Source organism: Chiloscyllium plagiosum, unplaced genomic scaffold, assembly GCF_037043375.1.
Source record: "Chiloscyllium plagiosum isolate Xiang-an unplaced genomic scaffold, Cpla_swu_hap1 HiC_scaffold_7, whole genome shotgun sequence".
Classification (NCBI taxonomy): domain Eukaryota; kingdom Metazoa; phylum Chordata; class Chondrichthyes; order Orectolobiformes; family Hemiscylliidae; genus Chiloscyllium; species Chiloscyllium plagiosum.
This window is the reverse complement of record NW_028270145.1, coordinates 10,393,293-10,412,342: the sequence shown is the minus strand read 5'-3', so window position 1 is coordinate 10,412,342 and position 19,050 is coordinate 10,393,293. Positions and strand designations below refer to the sequence as shown.

The following is a 19,050-nucleotide window of genomic DNA, read 5'->3' as shown; positions in this document are numbered from 1 at the left end:
GTTGTAATAAACACCAGTGTTGATTATCCGAGAGACATAATGGAGCCACTTTTCTTACCTCTATAAATCTTTATGTGTGCTAGTTCAGTTAGTACATGTAGACAACCCTTTATCCGAAATCCAAAAAGTTCCGAAATCCAAAGGTTTTTTGGTGAGGTGTTTTTCTCATTAACAAGGTTGTTTGGTGTGCAAATAGTGAACTTAACTCCACGCCCACTCGATGCATGTCACTCAGATGCGACATGTGGGGACATGGCCCAGCACTGGCAGGCCTCAATTCTGTTTCAGGGCCTGTTTTACTCACAGCGCATCTGCTGATTGGTAAGATTTAAAAAAAATTTCACCATCACACTGTCACTTATTCTGAAATTCAAAAAATTCTGAATTCCAAAAACCAGCTGGTCCCAAGCATTTCAGATAAAGGATTGCACACCTATATTAGCGTCTAATCTGATTTAAGAATTATGGGTATTTCTATGACTGGATGGATCTGTGGATTACTCGATCAGAAACATCACTACCATTGGGTAAACATAGGGGGAAAAGGCAGAATTAAAACATTGGCAGAAAGGTGTATTTTTAAGATAAGCTTTTTTCTTTGTCTCCAAATCCCTGAACAAATCTTCTGGAAGGAGAACTCAAAAACTCATTAGACAAAAGCCTTGCAGTATGATAGGAATGTATTGAATTGTAACAACTGCAAGAGAGAAAAGTGATATTTTAGTTTAAACAGATGAAGTGTTGTTCAAGCACAGCTGTTAAAACAATCTTCTTTGAAGTTGCAGGCACTTTCTTTTCTTCTTGGCCTCTTGAAGACGGTTAGAAAATGATCCATAGTTAAAAGAAGTTGAGGAACTTCACTAGTTTCTTGCTGCTTTCTAGAAGGTCCATAGTCACACTGATTCTGTCAAGGATCATGACAACTACTTTACCCTTTGAAAATGCAATAAAAATTTTAACTGGAACTCAAAAAAAAGGAAAGCTACTCAATGATATAAATCAGAAAAAAGCTCCAATGCTGAAACCTCTACTGTAATGGGAAAACAAAAGACAAATTTTGGAATTTTTTTGAAAAGGTTTGAGCTCAACTAAAAGCAAAATGCAGACAGATAACTTTGTCGTGGGACAAACTTCTCCATTTAAAGAAAAAATCCTGGATAATATTGTTATTGATGTGTCACGAATACGCCAGGCGTGTCCTCAGAGTGGTCTGAGAGTTATCATAGAATCTCCACAGTGCAGGAAGAAGCCATTCAGCCACACCAAGTTGACACTGACCCTCTGAAGAGCATCCTAACTTAACCCTCTCCCCCACCAGATTCCTGTAATCCCATATGGGGTTTGTACCATGGTCAAACCACTGAACCTGCACATCTTTGGAAGAAACCATGAGGACAACATGCAAACTCCACACAGTCACCCGAGGGTGGAATCAAACCCAGTCCATGGCAATGTGAGGCATCGGCGCTAACCACTGTGTCACTGTGCCACTTAATTTTAAATTTGTAGAAGATTGATTGTAGCCCTCTTTTAGTTTTTGAATGTTTCCATTTAAACATTACCAGCAGCACAGCTTTATGTTTTGGACAAGGTAGCATATTTGTTTAATACGCAACAATTGTTGAAAGTTATTTCAGTGAGAAATTGTATAGTTACTAGCTAAAATACAGGTTCAAAAATTTAAAGTAAAGGTAAAGGCTATGTCTGGCTTGCCTTACTTGAGGATTCTCCTTTCAAGGTGAAGGGGTTAAAAACGTTAAGTCAGATTAAGCAGCGTCTGTAGTTGAATACTTGGAGGTTGCTCCCACAGCTGGGACTGAGCAGCTCATGAAACTTAAAAGCACAAGTCGGCTTTTCAGCCCATCACGTCTGCTCTGCTGTTCATGGCCGAGATCCTGGCTGATCTGATAATCAGGGAAGAAGTTAGGTCACATCATTCCTGTTTGGGACTTGAGTTGAAAGCTATAGGAACAAGGCTGGGAAGTTCTGGAGTCTTTACAGTCTTTGCAGCCATAACCATAAGGATAAGCCATAAAGACCCGGAAGTGGGCAGACATTCCAGAAGCAAGTGTTGTGACGCAAAGAGCAGGTTACACTTCTCTTTCCTATTTTAAAGCTTTGTTTTCTTGATAATTCTCAAATATGTCCAGAACAAAAACAAATGAACCTTCAATCTCAGTTCAAAAGGGAATGGCTTTCTGGAGTCATTGAAACCGAAATGTCATCTTCAACACAGAAACAGAGCAGACAGGTCAGTGAGATTTTCACTTGTTGTTAAACGGATGATGTTGTATGCACTATTTACTCTCGCGCAGGCACTGGCGGTGAGTTCAGCACAGGAGAAATGTGGCAGGATTGGAAATTGGACTACCTAACGCGACATTTGACCACAAAATGCACATGGGTGCCATTCTTAGTTTATCACACCAAAGCAAAGGTTGAACTTTACTATTGTTCACTAAAACACTAGGAGATTATGAGATGAGGATGGAGCAGACAGGCCGCTAAAAGACCAAGATATGGTGAAAGTTCTCATTGATAATGTCATCCTTTCAGTAATGATGAAAGTGTCCGTGCATTTTATGCAAGGTATTCATGATCATGCCTTGAATTATACAGTAAGAATTACACCTTCAGATTTGTCGAGTGTACGGTTCCTGGATGAATTGTGCAAATTGCTTTTTCATAACTTGATAGTGGGCAAAAGCACGAATATTTCAGCACAAAAAATGTTGGCTTTGTGTTTCAAGCTTTGACCAGAATCTTGCTTACAAGGCTGTCTTTGCAGGAATTTTAAAACTGACTGCTTGTGACAGTGCCTCCATTGTGACAGCAATCAAGCAATTTTATGTTAACAGAAACCTTGATATACAAAGGATGGTGACGTCTACAACAGTTTGAATCTCTGTTGCTGAGAGCAATGTACACAATGTTCAGCAGGCCAACTGTGAAGAAAGGACAATTTGAAGATTGTGTCAAAAGTCACAGCATGTGATGCAGTGGCGTTTTAATCTCTGAATGAAGTGTCTGATTTTTAAGGCAATGCAATGGATGCACTAATGAAAAACTACAATACAATGTTGATCATGTTCTGAACAGGACAAGTGAATAAGTGCAACAATCTAATAAATAAATATTGCCTAAAAAATCTCTCAAAGGGACTATATTGCATTGCATTGACAGATTTCAATGCTTTTCTTTGTGAACTGGCATCACTGTGCAAATTCTTGCAGAGAAGCTATTGAAGGGATGAAATTTGCAAAGGCCAAAGTTAATAAACTCAGTATCTTGGTGAATGTGTTTATTGGAGTGATGAAGTTAAAAGGTCTGCTCTCAATAGTGATGTAGATGCTGCTGCAGTCCTTCCATTTGTTTAACTGCTCTGTAATCACTTGGAAAGCAAATTTCTGTTAGTGGAACAATGGGAGTGCCATGCATTTGATCAGCTGCAGCTGTCAACTCAACCGGTTCTGAATTTATAGAAGTTAGTACTGTGCGATTGGTAATAAAATATTCCACTTTTATTTCAAGCTATGAAGAAAGTGTGGCCACAAAGATATGTCAGGAACGCTCTGATTTAACTCAGAGTTGTGGAAAAAGTCAAGATGGGATCCATACCAATGTTCAGTTACTTGGTGGATTAGGCTCTAAAAGGCGACCAGTTTTTAGATATTTTTCTGGACATTTGTGGAACATTTGAGACATCAAGTACAGTACTGACTGTTAAGTGTGAATTTAGCCTCATAGACTTAATTAAGCATCAATTCAGAAGTAGAGTTGTGCTGGAAAAGCACAGCAGTTCAGGCAGCCTCCGAGGGGGTCCTCGGATGCTGCCTGACCTGCTGTGTTTTTCCAGCACCATTCTAATCTAGAATCTGGTTTCCTGCATCTGCAGTCCTTGCTTTTACCTTAATTCAGAAGTAGATTAGGCAAGATCATTTAGATAACTTGATACAAATTATTGTACATTTAATCTGGAGAAAATATCAACCTGAACACCATTTGCAATTATTGGGCAGCTCAAAAAGCTGCTAGCAAAGGAGTGAATGAGTTGAGTGTCCTCTTTTGATCACATAGTATATGTAATATGACCACAAAACAGTTCAAAGACTTCTGAGCCGAGCAAACAATTCTGTTTTCTTCAGATAAAATGCCTGTGGTTGTAAAATACTATAAATGCATACTAGACTGGGGATTCAATGACCGAAATCATGAGTGGCTTGGGAGTAACATGACAGACCAAGTTGGCCAATTTCTAAAGGACATAGCTGCCAGACTGGGCCTCCAACAGGCAGCAAAGGAACCCTCAAGTGGCACAAGTCTGTTTAACTTCATCCCCACCAAACTACCCAATGCAAGTGTGTCTGTCCATGACTGTTTTATAGGAGGGACCACCACACAGTCTATATCGAGACAAAGTCCTGTCTTTACACACATTAAGGAGGCTGTCTATTGTGTTGTGCAGCACTACCATCATGCTAAATGGGATAGACTTTCAACAGACCTAGAAACTCCAACTGGCAACTACAAGAAGCTGCGAGCCACGAACAGAGCACACTCATATTCAATAACAATCTGTAACTTTATGATTTTTTTTTCCACTATACTATACTACCGATTGACAGGGCAGGCAGGAGGGGCTGAATGGCCTACTCCTTCTCCTATTTCGTATGTTTTATGTTCTATTAAAATCAAGGTGGGAGATCAACCCAGTATGAATGAGGTGTGCAGAAGGGCATCCCAGGCGTGCTGGAAATACAGGGGTCAACCTGATGAAGCCACAACACAGGACTACTTGTAAGGGGAGAATGCGGGTAAGTGGAGTTGAAATGCCCATCAGCCATGATTGAATGGCGGAGTGGACTCGATGGGCCGAATGGCCTTACTTCCGCTCCTATGTCTTATGGTCTTATGGTCTTATGCCGAACAATAGAAACAACATGCAATAGACAGATCTAAGCAATTCCACAACTAAGAGATCAGATCAAAGCTATGCAATCCTGCCACATCCAATCTTGAGTAGTGGTGGAGCAGCAAACAACAGGATGCTTCGGCTCCACAGATAACCCCATCTACATCAATGGGGAAGCCCAGCTCCAGCACATAAGTGCAAAAGACAGGGCAGAAGCATTTCTTTCCTTGGCCAGAAGTGTCAAGCAGATGTGTCATCTCAGCCTTCACTGAAGTTTCCTAGCATCACAGCTGACTGTACATGATATCAAGAAATAACTGAAAGTACTGGATACTGCAGAGGCTATGGGCCCAGCAATGTTACAGATATATATGCACCATATATGGCGGTGCCACTTGTCAAGTTGCTGGTTGGTCAATAGGAGGGATGAATCCAGTAGGTGGCTGGGAGAGGTGGAAGGGAGGGGGAGGGGCTGGGAAGGGAGTCAAGGGATGGGAAGGGAGGTTATTTGAAATTGGAGAACTTGGGTCCTCCAGGCTGTAGGCTGCCCAGGCAGAAGATGAGGTGTTGTCCCTCCAATGTGTGGTTTGATTTGTTGTGGCAATGGAAGAGGCCAAGGATTGTCATATCAGAAAAGGGGTGGGAAGGGGAATTAAAATGGACAGTGACTGGGAGGTCCGGTTGGCCCCTGCGGACCCAGTTGAGATGCACGGCCAAACATTCCCTTAGTTTACCTGAACTACAGAGTGAGGTTAGATTGAATGCCTTTGGAACCTTGGCAACATTTGATCAAATAAAACATCAAAGAGCCCTAGTAAAACTGCTGTCAATGGAAATTGGCATAAATTCTCTGCTATGAGAAACATATCTCAGACAAAGGAACATGGGGAGGGGGGTTATTAGATGTTAATCATCTCAGCTCCAGGACATCATGGTCTTTGGCCCAATCATCTTCAGCTACTTCACCAATGGCCTTTCTCTCATCATAAGATCAGAAGTGGGGATGTTCGCTAATGATTGCACAACGTTCAGTGTTATTTGCATCTCTTCAGATATGGAAGCAGTCCATGCCCAAATGCAGCAAAACTGGACAAAATCCAGGTTTTGACTGACAGATGACAAGTAACATTTATGCCATGTAGGCATAATCAGCCAATGAAAGAGAATCTGCCCATTGCCCCATGATATTCAGTGGCATTACTATCATGAATTCCCTAGCATAAACATCCTGAGGGCTTGATATTGACAATGAACTGAACTGGACCAACCATGTAAATACTATGTATCCAATATCTGGTCAGAGGCTAGGAATTCAATGGAGACTAACTCACTTCCTATCCCCATAATGATTAGATTAGATTACATTACATTACAGTGTGGAAACAGGCCCTTCGGCCCAACAAGTCCACACCGACCCGCCGAAGCGTAACCCACCCATACCCCAACATCTAACCCTTACCTAACACTATGGGCAATTTAGCATGGCCAATTCACCTGACCTGCACATCTTTGGACTGTGGGAGGAAACCGGAGCACCCGGAGGAAACCCACGCAGACACGGGGAGAATGTGCAAACTCCACACAGTCAGAGCCTGAGTCAAGAATTGAACCCGGGTCTCTGGCGCTGTGAGGCAGCAGTGCTAACCACTGTGCCACCGTGCCGCCCACAATGGTTACATACCACCTATAGCCGCATGTTAGGAGTGTGATATGTGTAAGTACTCTCCACTGACCTCAATGAGTATGTCGACTGGCACTTCAAAATTCATGTCCTTCATTACCAAGGGACTGTGGCAGCAGTGTGCACCATCATCAAGATGTGCTATAGTAACCTAACAAGGTTCCTCTGACAGCATCTTTCAAACCCATGACCTCAACCACCTTGAAAGCTAAGAGCAGTAAATGCACGGGAACTCCATTATCCTATTGCTGCTCCTTTAGAGTGCCGGATCAAAATCCTGGAACACCCTTCCTCAAATCACAGTTGGTGCTTCTATATCCCAAGGTCAGCACTGCTTTCATCACTGTGTTCTTCAGAGCAATAAATGCTAGCCCAGCCGGTATCTCCATGTGGCCCAAATGCAAATAAATTAAATGATATGGTTAACTAGAATAGCAAGGCCACTGTAGCCTTGGCATGCAGGTTTTGAAAGAGAGTAAAGTGTCAGCCACAACTCGGGGGTAACACTTTTGCCTTTGAGCCAGGAGACTGTGCAGTGTCTTTACAGAAACTTGAGCACACATCCAGGTTGAAGCTTCAGTACAGTGGTATGGGGTTGCAGTGATCGACAGTCATCTTTCAGATAGGATATTAAACCAAGGCTCTTGCTACCTTTCAGCTGGATATAGATATTTCCACAGCACTGTTCATATAAAAAAAATGCTGGGAAGTTCCCTCGGTGATCTGCAACCAACCCAACCCCAAACAAATTTATCCAGTCATCTTGCTTCATTGCAATTTGATCATTACTGTTATAGCGTAAGAAGCACATCACGTTACATTGATAAATGTAAATTGGCTGATGTGTTTCCTACACTATGACAGTAATTTGATGGTCCTGGAAAATATCTGAAATTTGAAGTGGTTGCTTGAATCATTGAAATAACTGAAAGTTTTGAACTTCCTAGTGGTAAAACACATTTATGGAGTAGAAATTTGTATGGACCTATTTTGCGAGTGGGTTTATGAAATAACAAACATTCAAGCAATTGTACATGGTGCAAAAAAGATTCTTTAAGCTATTGATAAATAGAAACCTTTTAATCATCAACTTCAGAAATGACATTTTCTACCTAGGATACCTGACAGCAGCCTGTAGTTTAGACAATGGACTTAATTTCAATAACTTGGGACAACCTGCTGGATCCTGTTCTGCTTCCACAAGCAACTCATCAATGTTAGAAAATTAATATCAACCAATACCTGGCCAATAGTGCTCTCCAAGTCATATCCTGGGGCATTGAGGCTGGTAGAAAAGTAAGAAGAAAGGGAATGAACAGGTTTTGACTCCACCTGGCTTCACCACAATGGTTTGCAATTTAACAAAAACTGACAGTTTGCTAGCAGCAGCTGCTTAGGCCACAGTAGCCAATGAAGACGTGGAGAGTAGATCTGGTGCTTGCTCTACTTTGAATTCCAGTTTCAGCAAGGGGACCTAAAGCAGCCTGCATTCAAATATTCAAGCTCTCTAATATATTAGTGGCCACTTGAGATATCCAAATTTGCATTCACTGTTGTCAGGCATCTGTCAGGTAACAGGATGTCGGTCCTTGAACTTGGGAATCTCTGTAACTGCTTTTTGTCCATGTAACAGGTGCAGTGAGGACCAATTCCTGCACCTACTAACCTGACAAGAATTGTACCTTTTTCGCAACAGTGGTTGTTGTTGTTGAGTCTTTTACACAAGTTAGTTTCTTCAGTAGTAATCAATTAATGTATACACAATTGAGATTAATTTGTGGAGAGGACACATTATGACTTTCATTTGACATTATTACAAATTCAGTGATGCAGAGGGAGATGTGAAGAGCAAAGTGAATGATCAATTTGTCTTTTTTTTCGGACTTCAACCTATTTAATCACTCAAGTGGCAGCTGCATCTAAAATGATTTTAATTTTAGGTAGGTGCATTTGTAAAAGTTTGAATAAGTGCAAATGACACTAAAATAATTGGGAAAGTAAGTTGGTCTGAAGAAAAATGAACTTTACAAATGGATATGGATAGGGCGATGAAAAGGCCGAAATTTGGTAGACAGAGTCTAAGGTGAATAAATGTGGGAATATCCATTTCGGTCAGGACTACAGAAAGGCAACTTATTATCTAAATGGAGAGAAACCTCAGAGTGCTTTGGTGCAGAGGGATCTGGGTGTTCTTGTGCATGAATCCCAGAAAGCTGGAATGCAGGTGCATACATAACAGTATTTTGGTATATATGGCAAAAGGAATGGAGCAAATTGGCTGGGAAGTGTTTCTGCAACTGTACAAGGGTATTAGTGAGACTGTGCCTGGAGTATTGCATACAATTTTGGTTCCTTTTCTTGAGGAGGGTATAGTTATATTGGACACAGCTCAGAGGAAGTTCATTAGATTGATTCCAAAGATGAGGGTTTGTCTTATGAAGAGTGATTAAGCAGTTTAGCCTATACTTTGCTGTAGTTTCGAAGAGTGAGAGGAGATTTAATTGCCACACATAATCCACTAAAGCGGATTGACAAAGTAGTTGTATGAAGTATGTATTCTCTTGTGGACAATCTAGAATGAGAGGTCACGATTTTAGGGTTAGCACAGAGATGAGGGAAATAACTTTTCTCAAAGGGTTGTGAAGCTATGGAATTCACTAACCCAGAGTGTGGTGGATGCTGGGACATTGAGTAAGCCTGAGAAGACTGACAAATGTTTAATTAGTAACAGGTTGGGTTATGGGGAGCAGGCAGGCAAGTGGAGTTTAGCTGAGATGGGGTCAGCCATTATCATACTGAATCGCGAAATAGGCTCAAGGGGCTGAGTTGTCTACTGCTGCTCCTAGTTTTTATGTTCTTAAAGTTACTAACTATCTTAGTGATGCCAGTGTCCAAAAATACATGATCAATAAGCAAGGAGATCAAAGGTTATTGGTAATAGGAAGAAATATGGAGTTGAAGTTAAAATTAGATCAACAATGATCCAATTAAATGGTGGAGCGGCCTACTCCAGCTTCTCATTTATAGTTTGTATAATCATACAATCCCTGTAGTGTGGTATGGTTGTAGGTCGATTGAATGTGGTTACTTAGTACATGGGAACACACTAATATTGAGGACAAAGGAGATTACAGCTGGGTTTCGTAGCACCAGGCTATGTCAATATGAAGTGCCTACCCTGGAGAAGCTACAACATGGACTACACAGATGGTAAATAGCCACAATAGTTATGTGCTGGAGACATCTCCATGAATATTCACATCCTTGATGGTGTTGAAGCTCAGCAAATTAATGCAAACGACAATGTGGAAATACTTAAAAACTCTTCTGCTAGAAGTGCAAAGTGATTGTTCTATCTTGGCCTCCTCATGATGCCACAAGCGTTAAAAATACTTTTATTCAATTTTTTTTACTCCACATAATAAAAAGGAATAGCTGAGTCCACTGGATATGGATAATGCTATTTGCCTGACAGCTCCTGCCTGCAAATATTTAAGATATGTGGTCCAAAGTTACCTGCTATTCTAATCTAGCTACAACATGAGCAACTACTCCACAAATAGGAAAGTAGACAAATTTTGCAGTCTTGGCTCCAAAAAGCAAAAATGAATCAAATCTAGGCAATTACTGTACTATCAGTTTACTTTCAATCATCAGCAAAGTAATGAAATAAATCATTGACAGTCCTCTCTGTTACTCACCAGTAACTTGTTCACCAACGCTCAGTTTGGATCTGCAAGGACAGGCCTCATTATGAGATAGGCCCATACATGGTCAGGAGAGCGCTGAATTCCAGAGGTGAGGGGACAGAGACTGTCCTTGAGTGTGATAAAAATTGCTATTTTGTGCTGTTAGTATCCCTGTAAAAAGCCTTGTAAAAGTTACACCATGTTGAATGAAATACAACTGGGTTTTCAATGCCCTGTCAAGATTCTAACTACTATTGAACAACACTCCGGCCCAGAAAAAGCACAAACGTTATATTTATAGTGTGTGAAAGATCTCTGCTATGATTTAAAAAACATCTTTTAGAAGTATTATTTTACAAGTTTGCTTCGGATATTTTAGTTTCTATCTTAATTCAATGTGTACATCCCAATCATTTATTAGTTATTTAAAAACTAATATTAAAAATAGAAGGGTAGTTTTTGTGGGGTGATGTTTGAGAGAATTGTGACTGGTTGCTTCCCTGCTGATGATATTATTTCTGCCAAATACTTGGAATCTCCTTGATTTGTGCCAGATTTAAACTAACAATACGAAAGGGGAAATCCATACCTCTGGGGGTGCAAAGTTTTCTTTGAGGTCAATGGTGAATGCTATCACTTTGCTGACAGTAAAATGACCTGTACTGCTCTGTATGGTTGTTATGCATATGTCAGGATTTACTGAACAATGTTTAATACATCAGAGAGAGAGAGAGAGAGAGAGAGAGAGAAAAAACATACTAGTCCCTTATTATGTCCAGTGCATATAATTTTTTCCATTTATTCTCCCTGTTTCAACATTGTACTGTTCTTTACTCTGTCCTACTGTTCTTTCTCACATTGTCCCTATTCCTTCCAATGTATCTCTGCATGTCAACTGATTTATCAGTTTATTCTTCTCTGCAATTACAATTTGTTGAGATTTCCTTGATGTTATGGACCAAGTTTTTTGGGAAAAGTTTTTTTCCGAAAGCATCACAATGAAGAACAAGAGAGAAGTACATTAAGCTAACCAAACATGCTTAAAAAACTGATTTAGGGTAATACGTCAAGCTTCTGTCAAGTTGCCATTATTTTTAAGTGGCATCAGCTTGAAAATAGGCTTAAATATATGAAAATCATGAACAGAATTGATTTAAAGGGGCTGTAGCTAGGATAAGTGTCTAAGATTTAGGTGAGGTCAAAGGTGGAGCACAAATCCCAGGAAACAATGGAATGGTATTACTTTACGATTACAAAGTTAAAAGTCACACAACACCAGAAGCACTATTTGGAAGCACTAGCTTTCGGAGCGCTGCTCCTTCATCAGGTGGATACCTGGTGTTGTGTGATTTTTAACTTTGTGTACCCCAGTCCAACACCGGGATCTCCAAATCATGATTTACAGAGTAAGTCACTTACTCCACATTTCCTTCTCCTTGTGCATTCCTGTGCTATAGAGGAACTATAACAATGGGGAAATGTGGACTATTTGTCTTGAGTCCATGGTTGCTCATTTTGGGGGTACGCATTATAAATTGATAAGATGGAAGTCTCACCGAGCATGAAGAGGATCTCCACAAAGATGTCACTCACGCTAGGAGGGTTTCTTGAAGCAGCAGAATGGTCATCTCTGCTGATGCTGAAGCAGACGTTGTACGGAACAGTGACTGCAACATAAAATGTTGCCAAGAGGATCAACCAGTCCCATCCGGCCTTGAAAGTGCCATAATGAAGCAGAATGAACCTGGATTTCTGAATAGCTGCAACTTTGTACTCTGGAAGTGCCGGCTTCTCTCCAAAGACGTTCTGTTTAAAACAAGTAAAGAAAAAGAGTGTTCTGTGTACAGTTGGAACTATCTCCAAAATACTTTACAAAGCAAACTTTCAGAATGCAGTAAATATACCACGAAGTGACTTAATATGAGGGACAATTCCAATCAAGTGTGAACTATAGATAATAAGGATATCTTTCTTTGGAGAATTTATTTTTTAAAACGGAGATGGAAATTCTTATTCCAGAAATATTGTGTTTAATATTGCAGAGATCGGCATTGAATGATCGCAGAATAGAGTGCGGCATACGCAGAGTGGAAAATTAGTGACCGGAGGCATTCAGTGCATTGGGAAATAAAATGCTGCACTTTGTCACCATAACATAAAGTGATTATTGTAAGCTTGAGACCATAAGTATTTAAACCTTATGCAGTTTTATTTTAGACCAAGTTAATGAGCAGGAAGAAAACTACACCAATTAAAGAAAAATATACATTGATACATGACGGAAAAGATTGTGTGTCTAGTCTGCAAATGTGTCATATATGTATTTGTCATGTATCTCTATGGCACAGAAACACTGAGGTATGTGAAACTGAAGGCAAATTATTGGTCTGGTTAGGAAATTGGCTAAGCAAAAGTGATAGTGTGGCTAGTAGTATCATGGAAAGCTCTGTGTTGGGAACCCACTTATTAACTATATTTATCCAACTTTAGGGATGTGGACAGAGCCATAAAGCTACAAACATATTAGCAGATGAAGTGAATGGGTAAAATCATCTCAAATGGAATTCAATATAGGAAAATATGAGCGCATCAAACAGAGAAGGCCTAAAGGATTGTCATAAGCAACCACGAGAAATAATTATAATCATATGGAATACTATCCTTTATAATCTAGATGATGAAAATATAAGGAGGTAGAAGTCATGCTTCACTTATATAAAACGTTGCCTAGAGCTGTGTAAGCAGTTCAGCGCATCCTTACCTAGTTAGGAGGTATTGGCCTTGATGGAGATACAGAATGATACTCCAGGACTCCAAATGTTAAATGATGAGGAATGATGACACAAATTAGGACAGTATTCCCTGGAACTTTGGATATTAAGAGGTGATTTGATTGTAGTTTTAGAAAAATTAAAGGAAATTGTTGCCATTCTCACAAATTGCAAATTTATGCAAGGGATCCTCATGTGACTCAGCTGCTGATTCTTGGCCCACAGATCTTTGGATGTCCTGCCCAATGTGTCCAACAAAGTGGGAGCTCAAGTGCAGGATTTGCTGCTTTTTCTGTCCTTCTCTGCTCAATCACTAAATTTTTAAATTAAAAATGTGATTGAGCTTGAGGAATGATTTGCTACCATTTTGATTGGTACCATCTCCTCCTCGTTGCTAATAGTAATGTTGCCATGCCATCAAGAAGAGCTTCAGAATGTCTATCCGGAACACTTTCTTTGTCGTCTCCTGGAATGTTTTCCACTTGAGAGTTGAAAGAACAGGGCATGTCAGGCAAAACACTTTTGTTTTGCATACAAACATGTTATCCAATCCATCAATGTTGATTTTGCAAGAGTTATGCTTTAGTGGTTAGGGAACTGGCTTCAAGTAGGATACCAACATTTGTTCAACAGTGCTCCCATTGAATTCAGATGAAGCGCCAGAGGTATTACTAATGGAAGGGCTCTCTCACACTTTCTGTGATTGTTGAGGTCTTTGTTGTTCAACACTTGTTATCATATTGTGTTGGTGCAGCTGATTCAGTGTTGGATCTCCTTTATCAGTGGTGACCTTTTGAGACAGCCAATTGCTAAGCTATGGAAATTGCTTAACATATTACAGATTCTCTCCTTCAATATACAGATCTGAGTTGATGTCTGACTTTTGAAATGACCACATTCAAGGATAGACAGAGTCTATATACGCAGAATTGAAACAATCATGAGTGAATACAAATCTAACGCAGAGTGGGTTACCTTAGTAACGAAGGTTTGTGTGAGAAGATCCACGGGCAACCTGCCACCAATCAAGGCACTTAAATGGGCAATTGTTGGCCACTTAAGGAGGTCAACCTCTCATTTCCCTGATCTCATGCCATCCTGACTATTTTTTCAAATAGAAACAAGGGTGATCTGCCTGCCAGATTGTGGTGAGGGGACAATTTGGAGACAGTGATGGGGAAAAGCAAGGGGTAATTTCTGAAAGCCTGCCTTTGTCTGTCCTGCCTCAGAAGCCCCCTCTCTCTATGTCTCCACTCCACAAGAAGATTGTAAAAGTTACTTAATTTCTCATCTCTGGATTCCCCCAACGAGTAGGCCTCAACTGGGAATCCTTATGATCCAGAAACTGCTGGCCTCTGACTGGGCTGGCAACCTCTCGTGATCATGGACACCAGTGTTAAGGCCTGAACTATGTCAAGAAAATTGCCTATATTCTGCCTGTCTGTTCCTAAAAACTGAATGACATGCAGTTGGTCAAGTTTTCTCAGTAGTGGGTTAGTCAGCTCCTAACAGGTCCAGCCTGACACTTTAAAAAATATTGAAATATTGCACCCCTTGTTTATGGTCCATAGTAAGCTGGCTGGCTGATCTTTGGTCAAATAATATCCATGTTATCATTGGTCTCTCTGAACTTTTCGCAAGGTTGGGAATGAAAATGAGTTGTATTCCCATTCTTGGCTTTTATCTAGTGTCTCATTCTCAAAAAGAGCTACGAATAAAGAAGAAAATGAATGAAATTGAAGGCACTCTTGTGATGTGTATTTGGAATTAGTTGGAAGATTGTAGGGAGATGTAATATATAGAATACTGTCTGAATGTCAGAATTTGAAAATGGTGTTCCCAAAGATTCTGTACTAAGATTTAGCTGATCGCCCTATTTATAGTCAATGACTTGAATAAAGGAAATGACTGCTGTATATTCAAGTTTATAGATAATGCTATGTTACAAGGAACTGTGAATTGTGCAGATGTTTATAAAGGGACAGAGCTAGATTGAGGATAGGGTAGCATAGGGACCATGTTACTACGCTAGCGATCTGGTGGTCAGGATGAATGATCTGGAGACATGAGTTCAAATCCCACCCACAGCACTTGGGAGTATTTAAATCTAATTAATAGACACATTTGTTTTTTTTTAATGGGCATGGAACTACCAGAAATAAGTAAAACTCCAGCTGGTTCATCTCCTTTAGAGAGGAAATCTGTTATCTTTATCTGACTTCAGTCTCATAGCAATCACCTAATCTGGCCTACATGTGACTCTAGACCCACAACAACGTGGCTGACTCTTAACTATCTTCTCAAATGACTGAGCACGCTACTGTGTTGCTTTATGATGGCCAATAACTGCTGGCACAATTACAACATCCAGTAATTGAGTAAAAATGTGAGCGAATTATACCAAATGCAATTCAATGTGGAAGAGGTAACATGGATACAAGAAAGACAAGTCAGAATAGTTCCTTAATGGTGATAAACTTGGGACTGTGGAGATTTAAGTGATTTAAGCATCCATAGACAGAAGTCCACAAAAACAAATTCGCAGGTATGGAGATTAATTTTAAAAAATCAAGCGGAAGGACGTCCTTTATCTCAAGGATGTTGGAATACAGAATCAAGAGAGTTATGATTCAGTTCTACACAACCACGGGTAGATTATTTCTGGAGTCCTGTGTTCAGATTCAGGCTCCAACCTTCAGTATTGATGTGGAAAAATGACAGCGCAATAGTCATCAGAATAATGTCAAGGTTAGGTCATGAGGGCAGCTTGCCTAAACCTGGTTTGTATTCCCTTGCATTTAGAAAATTCAAGATCTCATTAGGGCCTTGTGATGAAGGTTCAACACATGTCCTTAGTATTTGGGCACTTGGGTTTGGAAATATAGGAAGATTGGATTTTATTTTTCTGTTCTGTACAGGTCTTACTTGACTTTTTTTAATATAAGGACCAGAAGGTCATTTTGAACATGGAATTCAAACTTCATTTAAAAGGAGTTGCGTGATTTCAGCAAAATGAACAACCATGTACCAAGCTGGCTGGCTTGGCTATTCTAGTCCCCACAGAGAGGGAGAGAGAGAGAGAGCACGAGGGAGGGAGAGTTCGGTTCATGTAGGAAACAGGGACTTAACATCAGAGGTGCTGTTATTAGCAGTCTCCAAGCAGTCTGAGGTTGCTGAGATGTCAGTGAGAAGGAAGCTCCAGAAGCAGACGGCTCTGAGGGTGTCACAGTGGAAGGTGAAGATGTGAGATTAGAGAACCCATTGCTAACTAATAGTGAGCTGAGCAGCAGTTTGTCTGAGAGATAGATTAAATGGAAGAAAAAAAAATCTAGGAAATGTGCAGTCAAAAGAAAACTGATCATAGTTGAGCAAGAGGCTTTCGTGTGGAGATAAGCTGATTCTTCACAAAAAGTTTGAGTGCCTTTTGCTAAGGTGAAAGGAATAAATCCATCTTTTTGATGTTTGTAATGAGATCATTTCAACAGTTATGACTAATGTAATGTAGTTTGCATTATTTTTCTTTTGTGTTATCAACTTCGATGTTCTTTTGCTAAAACTGTGTTGACAGCCTCTTGTGAATAAGTACAGTGACTGACCTCCACAGTAAGCAAAAGAAAAAATAAAACTTATGATCCATCCAACCATGTTTCACTCTGGGATCTAATATATCCAGCATTACCTATCTTCCACTAGGATCATAACTATCTCTACACTGATAAAACAATTTGATAAGGTAGATACAGTGAATGAGAATTCTAGAAACAGGCACTACAATCTTGAAGTTACAGTGCAGAAAGTGAGAGTGAGATCAGAAATCAGTTTTTGCATTAACGATAGAAAACACCTGAACTTCTCATCCTTACAAGTCTGTGGACAGAAGGTTGATTGCAGTGTTCAAGACTGATAACAATAGATTTTCATTAGGTTAGGATATCAAGTTAGGCCCCAGTTATGCTTATTTCCTTGTTCCACTCCTATTTCAGCCCCCACCCACAACACTTTCTCTGGTACACTGATGATATCATCAGTGTTCCTACCCTCTCTTGTTCTGAATTGAAAAGTGTATCAATTTCACTTCCAATTCCTAACCTGTTCTCACCTTCAGCTGATCCATCTCTGATTACTCCTGAGAATGTGTATAGGGTATATGTAGACAGCGAAAGAGTTAAGTTCTGAGTTTTGTAAAACAATAGGTTCAGCTGAGCACGACTCAGATCAGATAAGAACTTACTGTTCACAATGGGTTGCTGGAGGCAAGGGTACTGGGTTAGAAAAGCAGTCATTATGTAGAGCCATTTAACAAGATGAGGTAGTATTCAGTATGCAAACTCAGTTGTCAAGGTGAAAAGTATTCATTATATGAAGTCAGTTATTCATTGTGTAACAGCAGATGGCTTAATCTTTACTATTGATAACTTATTGATTGTAATGGTCACCCAATCAATATGTATTTTGCCTTATCTGGATGCTCTTCCCTGTAAAATGACTATATATTTTATTGAGAAACTGCTGTTCCAGAGAAGACCGTGGACTTATGTCTCTATGCACATGGGTGATCATTCTCTCTCTCTCCAGGGCCCAGAATAAAGATGAAGGAGATAAAACTACACTGTGTCTATGAGCATTTTGCTTCATCTAAGGGGGGGATATAGGACAACAATATTGGCATAGTCGACAGCATCCAAACGAATAATTACAATTGGATGGTGTCAGTGGCCACCCGGAACATCGGTGCCTTAAGGTGGACGGACCCACAAGATAAGGTTTTAAACCTTGGTCCCTCTTGATATTCCTGTGTGCTGGAGATGGTCCCCTCGCTCGCTTGCTCGCTCTTTTTTCTATGGATTCCTCGAATGGTAATTAGTTCAGTCAAGAGACACAATTTTGTAAGCACACTGGCAGACAGAGGTTCAAGTCCTCTGTGCTGCATTGGGGGGAGGGGGGTGTGATTGAGGTTCGAGTCCTCTGCACAGTACTGGGGTTCAAGTCCCCTGGGTGGGTTGATTTGAGGTTCAAGTCCTCCCCACTATGCTGAGGTTCGAGCTCTCTAAGTTTAAGTGAGATTCGAGCTTTCGGTGTTTAATTGGGGTTTGAGTTTTCTGTGTTAAGTGGCATTTGGGTTCTCTGTGTTTAAGTGGGGTTTGAGCAATGTGAGAAAGGGGTTAAAGTCCCCAAGGTGGCGAAATTTGAGGCTCTGTGAGTCTTTGTTCTGGGGGAGCAGAGTGGCTTGGATTGCAGTGCCATGTGGTCTGCTGCGAGGGCTTTCTCTTTTTATAAGGGTAATTTCAGTGAGAGGATGCAAAAAAAAACCAAGAAACGCTGAAATTAATGTTGTACTAATACTTGGGTTGAGGGAGGAAGTTTCAATATAAATTGTGCCCTGCTGAGAATGCTTGATGTTTAAAAATTTTGGTTTGTTCAAATACTGGTTCAGAAACTGCTCTTTAAGTAAATGATTTGCATGTGTTTTATGGGTTATGTAATGGGGCAGATTTTGTTTTAAATTGCAATTGTACAACATTAAAATGATCAAACTTGGAACCTTAAAACCAATTGATTGAGTGGCCTGAGCCCCTGATTTGTTACAAATTCTATTGTGTTTACCTGTTTTTTTAAAAAAAAACAGTTGGGTCAATGGTCATGCTTTAGCCAGACAAGAGTATTGTATTATAATATCTTTGCAGAGTGTTCACAAAAAGAAGATTTTGAGTATGATGTTTTGTTAAGATTCAAGAGAATATCAGAACTTGAGGCTGAGCTGTTTAAATTCTGTTAATTATTGTTTAGGCTTCATTGGCCTTTTCATATTACAAATTCAAAGAGTGTTGATCTCTACCAAAGTTGCCACAGTAATTCCGACTGTTTTATTTGGGAAGTTTCGTTTGGAGAACATATTTTAAAATATTCTGCATTTGCTTCCCACAAATATTTGAGATTTAAATCTGAACTGAATCTGCCTCTTCAATTGCTAAAGCGCGGGAAACATTCTGTTATTTT

The 19,050-nt window shown here is 40.1% G+C and overlaps 1 protein-coding gene across 1 annotated transcript in view; it reads right to left on the bottom strand.

Annotated features, from left to right (window-relative positions):
• The window catches only part of kcnh3 (potassium voltage-gated channel, subfamily H (eag-related), member 3), a 771,606-nt gene that overhangs the window by 237,303 nt on the left and 515,253 nt on the right, over nt 1-19,050 (bottom strand). The window contains exon 5 of the mRNA XM_043692965.2: nt 11,839-12,088. Within this exon, the coding sequence (XP_043548900.1) occupies nt 11,839-12,088 (250 nt within the window). The remainder of the gene's footprint in view (nt 1-11,838; nt 12,089-19,050) is intronic.